Source organism: Ranitomeya variabilis, chromosome 5, assembly GCF_051348905.1.
Source record: "Ranitomeya variabilis isolate aRanVar5 chromosome 5, aRanVar5.hap1, whole genome shotgun sequence".
NCBI lineage: Eukaryota > Metazoa > Chordata > Amphibia > Anura > Dendrobatidae > Ranitomeya > Ranitomeya variabilis.
Genome location: NC_135236.1, coordinates 687273661 through 687287530, shown reverse-complemented (window position 1 = coordinate 687287530; position 13870 = coordinate 687273661). Strand labels below are relative to the sequence as shown.

At 47.6% G+C, this 13870-nt stretch overlaps 1 protein-coding gene across 1 annotated transcript in view; it reads left to right on the top strand.

Annotated features, from left to right (window-relative positions):
• SLCO1C1 (solute carrier organic anion transporter family member 1C1) overlaps positions 1-13870 on the top strand; it is a 124029-nt gene that overhangs the window by 70771 nt on the left and 39388 nt on the right. Inside the window, exon 13 of the mRNA XM_077267237.1 lies at positions 119-183. Coding sequence (XP_077123352.1) covers positions 119-183 — 65 coding nt within the window. The remainder of the gene's footprint in view (positions 1-118; positions 184-13870) is intronic.

Sequence of the window (13870 nt, the reverse complement as noted above, 5' to 3'; positions counted from 1 at the left end):
TACAGCAGGTTGTCTGGAGTGTCTCCACTGTATGCAGCAGATGCAATGGCCGGCTGTGACTGTGAATTTGCTGCCCGGGTCACATCTGGGGCCTCAGTGTTTTCCTCTTCTCCCGCAGATGTGTTCACCCTGAGCTGAAGAGCCTGGCGCTGGGGATCTACACCATGACAGTCCGCGTGCTAGGTGAGAGGCGGCTCCTGCAGGGCTGGTTTCCGGGGTGTACTTATTTATGTGGGGGATCTTGGGATGTGGTCATTGTATATCACATCCACACATTTCATCTTTTGCGATTTTCTTGTTTGTCTTGTGGCTTTCCTTCCTGTGTTTTACTCTGTTTTTGGGACTTTTTGGTCACATTTTGTGCCACATTGAGAAATTTAGTTACTTATTTTTTTTTTAGAAAAGTGATATTTGATGAATCAAATCAAAGACTTAAAAACTAGAAAACAAAACCACAGGACACAAAAGGGTGCAAACTAAAAGTCACTAAAGGAGGTGAAAAAGAGAAAGTCACACAAAAAACGGGCAGCAATGCAGTGATGAGCCTTCTTTCATGACTCACAGGGAGGATATTTTTATCATCCCCACCGCTCTCATTAATTGATCATGACCCGGGGTTGTTTGGTTGCCCAGTTCTTTTCTGAAGGGGATTTATCTATATACCACTTCCTGGTACCGCTTTGGAACTTGCAGCTCTCTGGTGCCCCCCTTACCCTCAGGTCAGATAGGATACTGCATCTAGGATAATTAGTCGCCAGAAAGGCTGCCTTACTTTGTACTGGCTAATGGGTACACTGCAGCGAGGGCGATATAACTACCCCCACTCAGGCGGGAACAGTAATTATCAACGCTGTCCATCGCTAAAAGGTTTCCCAAACACGCAGGACAAATCAGCTGTCACCAGCTCCAATTCCTTAATAAATAATGGGTCCGCAGGTAACCCAAATTAGTAGCGTAATTCACTTCAGAGGAGGTGACAGTACGTTATAGAGCAAAGAGAAAAGAAGCTAGTAATTTTATATATTTTACTCCAAAAAGGTAGGCAGTGTTTACAAAAGTATAAAAAGATATTATAAAAGTAGACAAGTATCGTATGTACAAACAATTACAAATAAAAAGGGATTACAGTTGAAAAATCACTTACGGTTCCTTATATCATTTCAAAGCAGAACATGGGGTGCGGGGGAGGGGCGATACATCAAGATGCATTACAGAGCGTCTCTCTTCCTGGCCAAAGACTAGTGAAAAATGAGCTCTCACTGTCTTAAACCCCTCGGTCATGACATCACTGAGTGGGCAGAGCTATGGAATGCACTCCTACTTTCTCAGAGGGACTAGAGTTATGGAACATTCATATCCACTGTAGCTCCAGGATGCAACCTCATATAGCGAGGATGGAATTACCACTGATCTTGTTTTGTGACTAGCATTCTATTAAGACCAAACTGTTATGATCCGGTGGTAGGATCACCAAACTGACCTGATAGGTAAACCTGAATATTAGGACAAGCTCCGGGGATGTGGGAACTATACCGACAGCAATCCTGATCCTATCCACACACACTAAAGGCAGCCGTGGAGCGTTACCTAAAAACCTAGATGCCTCTTCACAGCCTGAGAAACTAACTACCCCTAGAGAGAAAGCAAAGCCTCACTTGCCTCAGAGAAATAACCCCAAAGTTTAGACAGCCCCCCACAAATAATAACGGTGAGTTAAGGGGAAAATACAAACGTAGGAATGAAAAACAGGTTTAAGCAAATGAGGCCCGCAAACACTAAATAGACAGAAGATAGCAAGGAGTCCGTGCGGTCGGTACAAAAACTATCAAAAACAATCCATGCAGAAAGTACAAGAACCCCCACACCGACTCACGATGTGAGGGGCGCACTCTGCACCCCAGAGCTACCAGCAAGCGAAAAATCACATATAAGCAAGCTGGACTGAACTCATCATATACTGAAAAACATTTTCAAAGAAACAATGAGCAAAAGAACTAGCAAGACTTAGCTTCTCCAACAGGAGACAGGTCACAAGGAAAATCCAGGAGAGGTCAGAACCAGTACTGAGTACAACGACAGCAGGCAACAAGTGAAGGGCCAGGTGAAATTAAATAGGGACCAGCATAGCAGGAAATGAGGCAGCTGAGCCCTGCTACAGATCTGCAGTATCGCTAAAGGCCACCAGAGGGAGCCCAGACAGAATTCACAACAGTACCCCCCCTTGAGGAGGGGTCACCGAACCCTCACCAGAGCCCCCCGGCCGATCAGGACGAGCCGAATGAAAGGCACGAACCAAATTGGCCGCATGGACATCAGAGGCGACAACCCAGGAATTATCCTCCTGACCATAGCCCTTCCACTTAACCAAGTACTGAAGCTTCCGTCTCGAAATACGAGAATCCAAGATCTTCTCCACCACATACTCCAATTCTCCCTCGACCAAGACCGGAGCAGGAGGATCAACAGAAGGAACCACAGGCACCACATATCTCCGCAACAATGACCTATGGAACACATTGTGAATGGCAAACGATGCTGGGAGGTCCAAACGAAATGACACTGGGTTGAGGATTTCCAAAATCTTATAAGGACCGATGAAACGAGGCTTGAACTTAGGAGAGGAAACCTTCATCGGAACATAACGAGAAGACAACCATACCAAATCCCCTACAAGAAGTCGGGGACCCGCACAGCGACGGCGGTTAGCAAAGCGCTGAGCCTTCTCTTGTGACAATGTCAAATTGTCCACTACGTGGTTCCAAATCTGATACAACCTATCCACCACAGAATCCACCCCAGGACAGTCAGAAGGCTCAACCTGACTTGAGGAAAAACGAGGATGAAAACCAGAATTGCAAAAAAAAGGCGAAACCAAAGTAGCAGAACTAGCCCGATTATTGAGAGCGAACTCAGCCAATGGCAAAAAAGTCACCCAATCATCTTGATCAGCAGAAACAAAACATCTCAGATAAGTCTCCAAGGTCTGATTAGTTCGTTCGGTTTGGCCATTCGTTTGAGGATGGAAGGCCGATGAAAAAGATAATTCAATGCCCATCTTAGCACAAAAGGATCGCCAAAATCTGGACACAAACTGGGATCCTCTGTCAGACACAATGTTCTCAGGAATACCATGCAAACGAACCACATTCTGAAAAAATAGAGGAACCAAATCGGAGGAGGAAGGCAGCTTAGGCAAGGGCACCAAATGGACCATTTTAGAAAAACGATCACAAACCACCCAGATAACAGACATCCTCTGAGAGACTGGAAGATCCGAAATGAAATCCATGGAAATATGCGTCCATGGCCTCTTCGGGACAGGCAAAGGCAAAAGCAATCCACTGGCACGAGAACAGCAAGGCTTAGCCCGAGCACAATTCCCACAGGACTGCACAAAGGAACGCACATCCCGCGACAAGGAAGGCCACCAAAAGGACCTAGCCACCAAATCCCTGGTACCAAAAATCCCAGGATGACCCGCCAACACCGAAGAATGAACCTCGGAAATGACTCTACTGGTCCATCTATCCGGGACAAACAGTCTCTCCGGTGGACAACGGTCAGGTCTATTGGCCTGAAATTCCTGCAGCACCTGTCGCAAATCAGGGGAGATGGCAGACAAAATCACCCCCTCTCTGAGGATACCAGCCGGTTCAGAAACTCCCGGAGAGTCTGGCACAAAGCTCCTAGAAAGGGCATCAGCCTTCACGTTCTTCGAACCCGGAAGGTATGAAACCACGAAATCGAAACGGGAGAAAAACAGCGACCATCGAGCCTGTCTAGGATTCAGCCGTTTAGCCGACTCGAGATAAGTCAAATTCTTGTGATCTGTCAAGACCACCACACGATGTTTGGCTCCCTCAAGCCAATGTCGCCACTCCTCAAATGCCCACTTCATTGCCAACAACTCCCGATTACCAACATCATAATTCCGCTCTGCAGGCGAAAACTTTCTTGAAAAGAAAGCACATGGCCTCATCACTGAGCCATCAGAGCTTCTCTGTGACAAGACAGCCCCTGCTCCAATCTCAGAAGCATCAACCTCGACCTGGAAGGGAAGAGAGACATCCGGCTGACGCAAGACAGGAGCCGAAGAAAACCGACATTTCAGCTCCTGAAAGGCCTCCACAGCCGCAGGAGACCAATTAGTCACATCAGAACCCTTCTTGGTCAAATCCGTCAAAGGCTTAACCACACTGGAAAAATTAGTGATGAAGCGACGGTAAAAGTTAGCAAAACCCAAGGACTTCTGAAGACTCTTTACCGATGTAGGTTGAGTCCAGTCATAAATAGCCTGGACCTTAGCTGGGTCCATCTCAATGGTAGAAGGAGAAAAAATAAAGCCCAAAACGGAAACCTTCTGGACTCCGAAGAGACATTTAGAGCCCTTCACAAACAAGGCATTGGCTCGCAGGACCTGAAATACCATCCTGACCTGTTTCACATGAGATTCCCAATCATCAGAAAAGACCAAAATATCATCCAGGTACACAATCATAAATCTATCCAGATACTCTCGGAAGATGTCGTGCATGAAGGACTGGAACACAGAAGGGGCATTAGAAAGCCCAAAAGGCATCACCAAGTACTCAAAATGGCCTTCGGGCGTATTAAATGCTGTTTTCCATTCATCGCCCTGCTTTATACGCACAAGATTATACGCTCCACGAAGATCTATCTTGGTGAACCAACTGGCCCCCCTAATCCGAGCAAACAGGTCGGACAACAGTGGCAAAGGATACTGTAATTTGACCGTGATGTTATTCAGAAGGCGATAATCTATACAGGGTCTCAGAGAACCATCCTTCTTGGCCACAAAAAAGAACCCGGCGCCCAAAGGGGACGAAGACGGGCGAATATGCCCCTTCTCCAAAGACTCCTTGATATAACTCCGCATAGCGGCGTGCTCTGGCACGGATAAATTAAAAAGTCGTCCCTTAGGGAACTTACTACCAGGAATCAAATTTATAGCGCAATCACAATCCCTATGAGGAGGTAGGGCACTGGACTTGGGCTCATCAAATACATCCTGGTAGTCCGACAAAAATTCAGGGACTTCAGAAGGAGTAGAAGAAGCAATTGACACCAAAGGAGCATTGCCATGAATCCCCTGGCAACCCCAACTTGACACAGACATTGCTTTCCAATCCAGAACTGGATTATGAGCCTGCAGCCATGGCAGACCCAACACGACAACATCATGCAAATTATGTAACACAAGAAAGCGAATCATCTCCTGATGTGCAGGAGTCATGCACATGGTCACTTGAGTCCAGTACTGAGGTTTATTCTTGGCCAATGGCGTGGCATCAATTCCCTTTAGTGGAATAGGGAATTGCAAAGGCTCCAAGATAAAACCACAGCGCCTGGCAAAGGACAAATCCATCAAATTCAGGGCAGCACCTGAATCCACAAAAGCCATAACTGAGTAGGATGACAGAGAGCAAATCAAAGTAACAGACAAAATGAATTTAGGCTGTACAGTACCAATGGTGACAGACCTAGCGAAGTTTTTTGTGCGCTTAGAACAATCTGAGATAACATGAGCAGAATCACCACAGTAAAAGCACAACCCATTCTGACGTCTGTGATTTTGCTGTTCATTTCTGGTCAGAATCCTGTCACATTGCATAGACTCAGGCTTCTGCTCAGAAAATACCGCCAGATGGCGCACAGGTTTGCGCTCCCGCAAACGCCGGTCAATCTGAATGGCCAAAGACATTGACTCATTCAGACCCGCAGGCGTGGGGAACCCCACCATAACATCCTTAAGGGCTTCAGAAAGACCCTTTCTGAAAATCTCTGCCAGGGCACACTCATTCCACTGAGTGAGCACAGACCATTTCCTAAACTTCTGACAGAGGTTTACCTCTGCTTCATCCTGACCCTGGGAGAGAGCCAGCAAAACCATCTCTGCTTGGTCTACCAGATTTGGTTCCTCATAGAGCAATCCAAGCGCCAGAAAAAACGCATCCACATTTAGCAATGCAGAATCTTGAGGGTCACAACGCAAACAAGAAATAACAATTTTAACTTGTTCAAAAACCTAGATCTGTCTCCGGAGAACAGCTCAGGAATAGGTATCTTAGGCTCTGACATAGGACTGTGGACCACATAATCCTGAATGCCTTGTACCCTAGCAGTGAGATGATCCACACTAGAAGACAGACTCTGAAGGTCCATAGCTGCAGCTGAATTCTGAACCACCCAGAGATTAAGGGGAGGAGAGAGGCTGGACACACTGCAGAGGAAAAAAAAAAAAATGAACTCAGGATTTCTCTTATCCCTCTTTTGCGATGCATTAACTCTTTACTGGCCTGCTGTACTGTTATTATCCGGTGGTAGGATCACCAAACTGACCTGATAGGTAAACCTGAATATTAGGACAAGCTCTGGGGATGTGGGAACTATACCGACAGCAATCCTGATCCTATCCACACACACTAAAGGCAGCCGTGGAGCGTTACCTAAAAACCTAGACGCCTCTTCACAGCCTGAGAAACTAACTACCCCTAGAGAGAAAGCAAAGCCTCACTTGCCTCAGAGAAATAACCCCAAAGTTTAGACAGGCCCCAAAAATAATAACGGTGAGTTAAGGGGAAAATACAAACGTAGGAATGAAAAACAGGTTTAAGCAAATGAGGCCCGCTAACACTAAATAGACAGAAGATAGCAAGGAGTCCGTGCGGTCGGTACAAAAACTATCAAGAACAATCCACGCAGAAAGTACAAGAACCCCCACACCGACTCACGATGTGAGGGGCACACTCTGCACCCCAGAGCAAGCGAAAAATCACATATAAGCAAGCTGGACTGAACTCATCATATACTGAAAAACATTTTCAAAGAAACAATGAGCAAAAGAACTAACAAGACTTAGCTTCTCCAGCAGGAGACAGGTCACAAGGAAAATCCAGGAGAGGTCAGAACCAGTACTGAGTACAATGACAGCAGGCAACAAGTGAAGGTCCAGGTGGAATTAAATAGGGACCAGCATAGCAGGAAATGAGGCAGCTGAGCCCTGCTACAGATCTGCAGTATCGCTAAAGGCCACCAGAGGGAGCCCAGACGGAATTCACAACACCAAACATGACCTGGCTATGCTCTGTGAGTAAGCAGTAATTCGATTCTCGGATACCAAGGGTACAGGAAATTGGAAAATGCACCTGATGGCCCGGCCGATGCACCTACCAAATATATAACTTTCAGGTCTCTGTCACTGATTGGGGTCAAGTTATGCCTTACTATTAAGTTTGTACATGAACAAAAGAGCACATGGTTTCAGACAAAGGACTGGTTTTCTGCACACTCCTGCATTCAAGAGGGAGGGGGGACAGAGTCCCACACTGGAGTTTCACGTTACAGTTGTATTGTCAGCAGAGAGCAAGAGCTGGGTGGAAGGGGGATCGGAATGCCTGCAGCATGTGTCTGTGTTCAGCTTTAAAGGACGTAGCAGAGCTCAGTGTGTGTGATCATAGACAATCAAACACATCATATTTCTGACACCTCCCGAGTGCAGACATTCAGCGACACAGAGGAAGTCACGCAAAAAACGGGCGGCAATGCAGTAATGAGCCTCCCGAGTGCAGACGTTCAGCGACACAGAGGAAGTCACACAAAAAACGCGCAGCAATGCAGTGATGAGCCTCCTGAGCACAGACGTTCAGTTAAACAGAGGAAGTCACACAAAAACTGGCAGCAAAGCAGTGATGAGCCTCCCGAGTGCAGACGTTCAGCGACACAGTCACGCAAAAAATGGGCAGCAATGCAGTGGTGAGCCTCCCAAGCATATACGTTCAGCAACAGAGAAGTCACAAAAAATGAGCAGCAATGCAGTGATGAGCTTCCCGAGTACAGACATTCAGTGACACAGAGGAAATCACGCAAAAACGGGCAGTAATGCAGTGATGAGCCTCCCAAGCACAGATGCTCCGCAACACAGTCATGCAAAAAACAGGCAGCAATGCAGTGATGAGCCTCCCGAGTGCAGACATTCAGTTAAACAGAGGAAGTCACACAAAAAACGCGCAGCAATGCAGTGATGAGCCTCCTGAGCACAGACGTTCAGTTAAACAGAGGAAGTCACACAAAAACTGGCAGCAAAGCAGTGATGAGCCTCCTGAGTACAGACATTCAGTGACACAGAGGAAATCACGCAAAAACAGGCACTAATGCAGTGATGAGCCTCCCAAGCACAGATGCTCTGCGACACAGTCATGCAAAAAACAGGCAGCAATACAGTGATGAGCCTCCCAAGCACAGACATTCAGCAACACAAAGGAAGTGACACAAAAAATGGGCAGCAATGCAGTGATGAGCCTCCCGAGAACAGACATTCAGTGAAACAAATGAAGTCACGGAAAAAAAACGGGCAGCAATGCAGTGATGAGCCTCCTGAGTACAGACGTTCAGGTAGACAGAGGAAGTCACGCAAAAACGAACAGCAATGCAGTGATGAGCCTCCCAAGAGCAGACATTCAGTGACACAGAGGAAGTCCCACAAAAATGGGCAGCGATGCATTGATGAGCCTCCCGAGAGCAGACGTTCAGTGAAAAAGAGAAAGTCATGCTAAAAACGGACAGGAATGCAGTGATGAGCCTCCCGAGTGCAGACGTTCAGTGAAACAGAGGAAGACACGCAAAAACGGGCAGCAATGCAGTGATGAACATCCCGAGAGCAGACGTTCTGTGAAACAGAGGAGGTCACTCAAAAACCGGGCAGCAATGCAGTGATGAGCCTCCCGAGAGTAGACTTTCAGTGAAACAGAGGAAGTCACTCAAAAGGGCAGCAATGCAGTGATGAGCCTTGTCACGATTCACACCGTGACCGTCACCCCTACATCACGGATCGGGGTGACTTTAAGCCAACAGACGGCTATCACATGTGCAGGGGGTTTATCTTAGTTATCCCTCCACTGCTACAATGGGATGAAAAAACACAAGGCTATTGACCTCTTAGTTTACAGCAGGGGCTTATTCTAGGTATCCCACTGCTCTTCAATATACCACGAACTGCAGGGACTTATGTATATCCCGCTTACAGTTCCACTTAACACTTGCAGCTCTCTGGCGCCCCCCTTACTCTCAGGTCAGATTAGGTACTGCACCCTGGGTAATTAATCGCCAGAAAGGCTGCCTGCTATGTACTGGCTATTGGGCACGCTGCAGCGACGCGATAAACTACTCCCGCACAGGCAGAAACAATAATTATCAACGCCGCAGTCCCTACAACAACACCCAAAGGCCTGCACGGTAAGCTGCCACCAGCTTCGATTAAACGGGTCCGAAGCTAACCCAACACAGTAGCGCAATTCCCTTCCGGAGACAGGGTACGTTTTAGAACAGGAGAACGAATCTAGTATATTAATTATTATACTCCATAAAAGATTTTAAGGCAGTGTTTATCGAAAAATATTACAAGGATGTTACAAAAGAGACAATTGCAATTATGTACAAGGTAATTATATAAAAAAACAAGGATTACATGAGAAATAACACTTACATGTGTTCAAAGCATTGCGGGCAACCAGGCTAGTGGAGTTTCCATCTGTCCTAGTGCATCAGTAGGTCTGGATAGGAACAGGCTCACACAGACTCCAGCAGACAGACCAGGTAAAAACTAACTGCTCAAAGCCTGGCAGACACTTATAACCCACAGCCCGTGACATCACCAAAAGGGCTGGGTTAAGATCGCCCTCCTCTTTCTTCAGTCTTAGTAATTCAACCTTAAATTTGTCTAATTTCTTTAACTCCACTACAAAACATGTCATAGTCATAACAAACCCAGCATTCATCTCGTATTAACGTTGGCATTCTAATGAGATCAAACATGTCCTATTTGTGATGCATAATTACAGAGAAATCCAAACTTTTTACCTGATGGAGTTAGAAGCTCATGTTTACAGTGATGGATAGATGCTCCGATGGACTTTAGCAATCTCTATCTAAGATTCTCTTAGCTCCAGTCCTTGGCCCAATATCTTACAATAATGGAACAAAGGACTTCCATGATTATGGAAGCTTCCATACCAGTTATAGCTGGACAAGAGTTTAAGTCTTCCCAAGCGATCATTAAAATTCTTTTGGGAGGGGTATGAGGGATTTGGGAGCTGAAAGTCAGGAATTTCCAGCAAGAAGCAATAAAAACTCTTCTACACTCATTGACAAGACAAGCTAAACACAGAGTGAAGGGGGGTCAACGCCCACCCTATGTGTGCTGGCAGAGAAACTAAACTTATTATATACATTTTCCTCACACCTCCCCCTTCAGGTGTGCGCTACGGAGGCAGGACCTGATAGTGCTCCTCCATGCACACCTCAGCAGGTTCACCCTGGTGGGCCAACCCATCAACATTGCCAGGCTCTGGCTCCATGGTGCCTCCGCCTACCCGGTGTCCCAGGTAGTGAACCTCCCTCATGGCCATCTGGCACTTTCCCGGCTTGATAGTCAGTCCTGCTTGGTGAATTCGCCTGAGCACCTCCTCGAGATGCTGCAGGTGTTCCTCCCAGGAGGGACTGAAGATGGCAATGTCATCCAAGTACGCCACTGCGTACTTCTCCAGTCCCTGAAGTAGGAGGTTGACCATCCGCTGGAAAGTGGCAGGGGCATTCTTCATGCCAAAGGGCATGATCGTGGACTCGTACAGTCCAAAGGGTGTGATAAAGGCGGACTTCTCCTGCGCCTCGGGGCTCAGGGGAATCTGCCAGTATCATCGACTCAGATCCATTATAGTTAGGTATTTTGCACCAGCTAACTTCTCAAGCAGCTCCTCGATGCACGGCATTGGGTGCGCGTCAGAGCCTGTGATGGCGTTGAGCCCCCTGTAGTCCACGCAGAACCGGGTGGACCGATCTTTCTTTGGTACGAGAACTACAGGTGAGGTCCACGCACTCTTTGACCGTCGAATCACCCCCAGCTGTAACATCTCATCGATCTCCTGGTGCATAATCTTCTGCACCTGGTCAGAGATTCGATAGGGTGTTCGCCGTAGTGGGGCGTGATTCCCGGTGTCAACCTCGTGGACGGCTAACTCAGTCCTTCCAGGCCGGTTGGAGAACACGTCCCGGAAGGGTTCCAGTGTGGATTGCAACTGCAACCGCTGGGGTTCAGTTAACGAGGCGCTTACCTCTACGTCCTCAATGGACCCACCGGCCTTGGCTTGGGCCAGCATGTCCAGGAGGGTGTCCTCCTCCCCGTCTTCGGGCATGCTGCAGACCGGCAGGACGAAAGGTTCACGTTCGTGATGAGCCTTCATCATGTTGACGTGAAAGGCCTTTCGCCTACCCCGAGCGTGGTCAAGCGTGACCACGTAGGTGACCGGGTTGAGCGGTTGGTGGATGTACGGGCCCTCCCAGGCTGCCTGAAGCTTATCCGTTGGTACGGGGACCAGCACCCACACCTTTTGACCCACATGGTAGGTCCGGGTGTTCTGGTCGTACCAGTGCTTCTGGTCAGCCTGAGCCTGTGTCATGTTGTCATGCACCAACTGCGTCAAGGTCTGCATCTTGTCACGGAAGCGCATGACATACTCCACTATGGACACTTCCGAAGGGTTCGGTGTTATGATCCTGGTGGCAAAGATCGCAAACTGACCTGCTAAGTAACAGAAATCCTTAGGACAAGCTCTGGGGATGTGGGAGCTATACTGACCGCAACCCTGATTCTATCAATACACACTATAGGCAGCCGTGGAGCGTTACCTAAAATCCTAGACGCCTCGTCACAGCCTGAGAAACTAGCTACCCCTAGAGAGAAAGCAAGCCTCACTTGCCTCAGAGAAATCACCCCAAAGTTTTAGACAGCCCCCCACAAATAATAACGGTGAGTTAAGGGGAAAACACAAACGTAGAAATGAAAACAGGTTTTTTTAGCAAATGAGGCCCGCTAACACTAAATAGACAGAAGACAGCAAGGGATCTGTGCGGTCAGTATAAAATGCTATAAAAAATAATCCACGCAGAGATTACAAGAACCCCCACACCGTCTCACGATGTGAGTGGTGCAACTCTGCACCCCAGAACTTCCAGCAAGCGAGAATATTACATATAAGCAAGCTGGACAGAACTCATCATATACAGAGAAACATTTTCAAGGAAATAATGAGCAAACATGAACTAGCAAGACTTAGCTTCTCAGGAGGAGACAGGTCACAAGGAAAGTCCAGAGAGATCAGAACCAGTACTGAATACAACGACAGCAGGCAAAAAGTGAAGGTCCAGGTGGAGTTAAATAGAGGCCAGACTAGCAGAAAACGAGGCAGCTGGATTCCAGCTACAGACCCGCAGTAAGCACTAAAGGCCACCAGAGGGAGCCAAAGAACAGAACTCACACAATACCACTCATGACCACAGGAGGGAGCCCGAGAACGGAATTCACAACAGTACCCCCCCTTGAGGAGGGGTCACCGAACCCTCACCAGAGCCCCAAGGCCGATCCGGACGAGCCAGATGAAAGGCATGAACCAAATCAGCCGCATGGACATCAGAGGCGACAACCCAGGAATTATCCTCCTGACCATAGCCCTTCCACTTAACCAAGTACTGAAGCTTCCGTCTCGAAATATCCAAGAATCCAAGATCTTCTCCACCACATACTCCAATTCTCCCTCAACCAACACCGGAGCAGGAGGATCAACAGAAGGAACCACAGGCACCACATACCTCCGCAATAATGACCTATGGAACACATTATGAATGGCAAACGATGCTGGGAGGTCCAAACGAAATGACACAGGGTTAAGGATTTCTAAAATCTTATAAGGACCGATGAAACGAGGCTTGAACTTAGGAGAGGAAACCTTCATAGGAACGAAACGAGAAGACAGCCACACCAAATCCCCCACACGAAGTCGGGGACCCACACAGCGACGGCGGTTAGCAAAGCGCTGAGCCTTCTCCTGTGACAACGTCAAATTGTCCACTACGTGGTTCCAAATCTGTTGCAACCTATCCACCACAGAATCCACCCCAGGACAGTCCGAAGGCTCAACCTGACCTGAGGAAAAACGAGGATGAAAACCAGAATTGCAAAAAAAAAGTGAAACCTGTTATGATCCCAATGGCAGAGGATCTCTGATATTCCGGCAAGATAGCAAAAATATAAATACTGCTCTAGGGAGGTGGAAACTGGGCTAACCGCATACCTGATCCTGACACAAACAACTAAAAGTAGCCGGTGAACGTGCCTACGTTGGTTCTAGACGTCTCGAGCCAGCCGGAGAACTGACTACCCCTAAAGGGAAAAAATAAGACCTCGCTTGCCTCCAGAGAAATTGAACCCCAAAGATATAGAAAGCCCCCAACAAATAATAACGGTGAGGCAAGAGGAAAACAAAAACGTAGAGATGAACTAGATTCAGCAAAGTGAGGCCCAATAGTCTAGATAGCAGAAAATAGATAGTGGACTATGCGGTTTGCAGAAAACCCTACAAAACATCCACGCTGAACATTCAAGAACCCCCACATCGACTGATGGTGTGGAGGGAGAATATCAGCCCCCTAGAGCTTCCAGCGAGTCAAAAATCAAATGTAAAGCAAGCTGGACAAAAACACTGAATAATGCAAACGATCCAAATTGTACAAAACAGACTTAGCTTTTCTTGCATGAGGCAGACTGAAAGGAATCCGGAGGAGACCAAATAGGTCTGGATACAACGATGCCAGGCAAGAGACTGAGTCCAGAGGAGACTTAAATAGGAAACACCCGCTGCTTAACGACACAGCTGGAGCTCAGGCCTGCAAAAAGACATACCTAACACAATACCGTTAGTGACCACCAGAGGGAGCCCAGAAACACAGTTAACAACAGTACCCCCCCCCCCTTGAGGAGGGGTCACCGAACCCTCACCAAGACCCCCAGGGCGATCAGGAT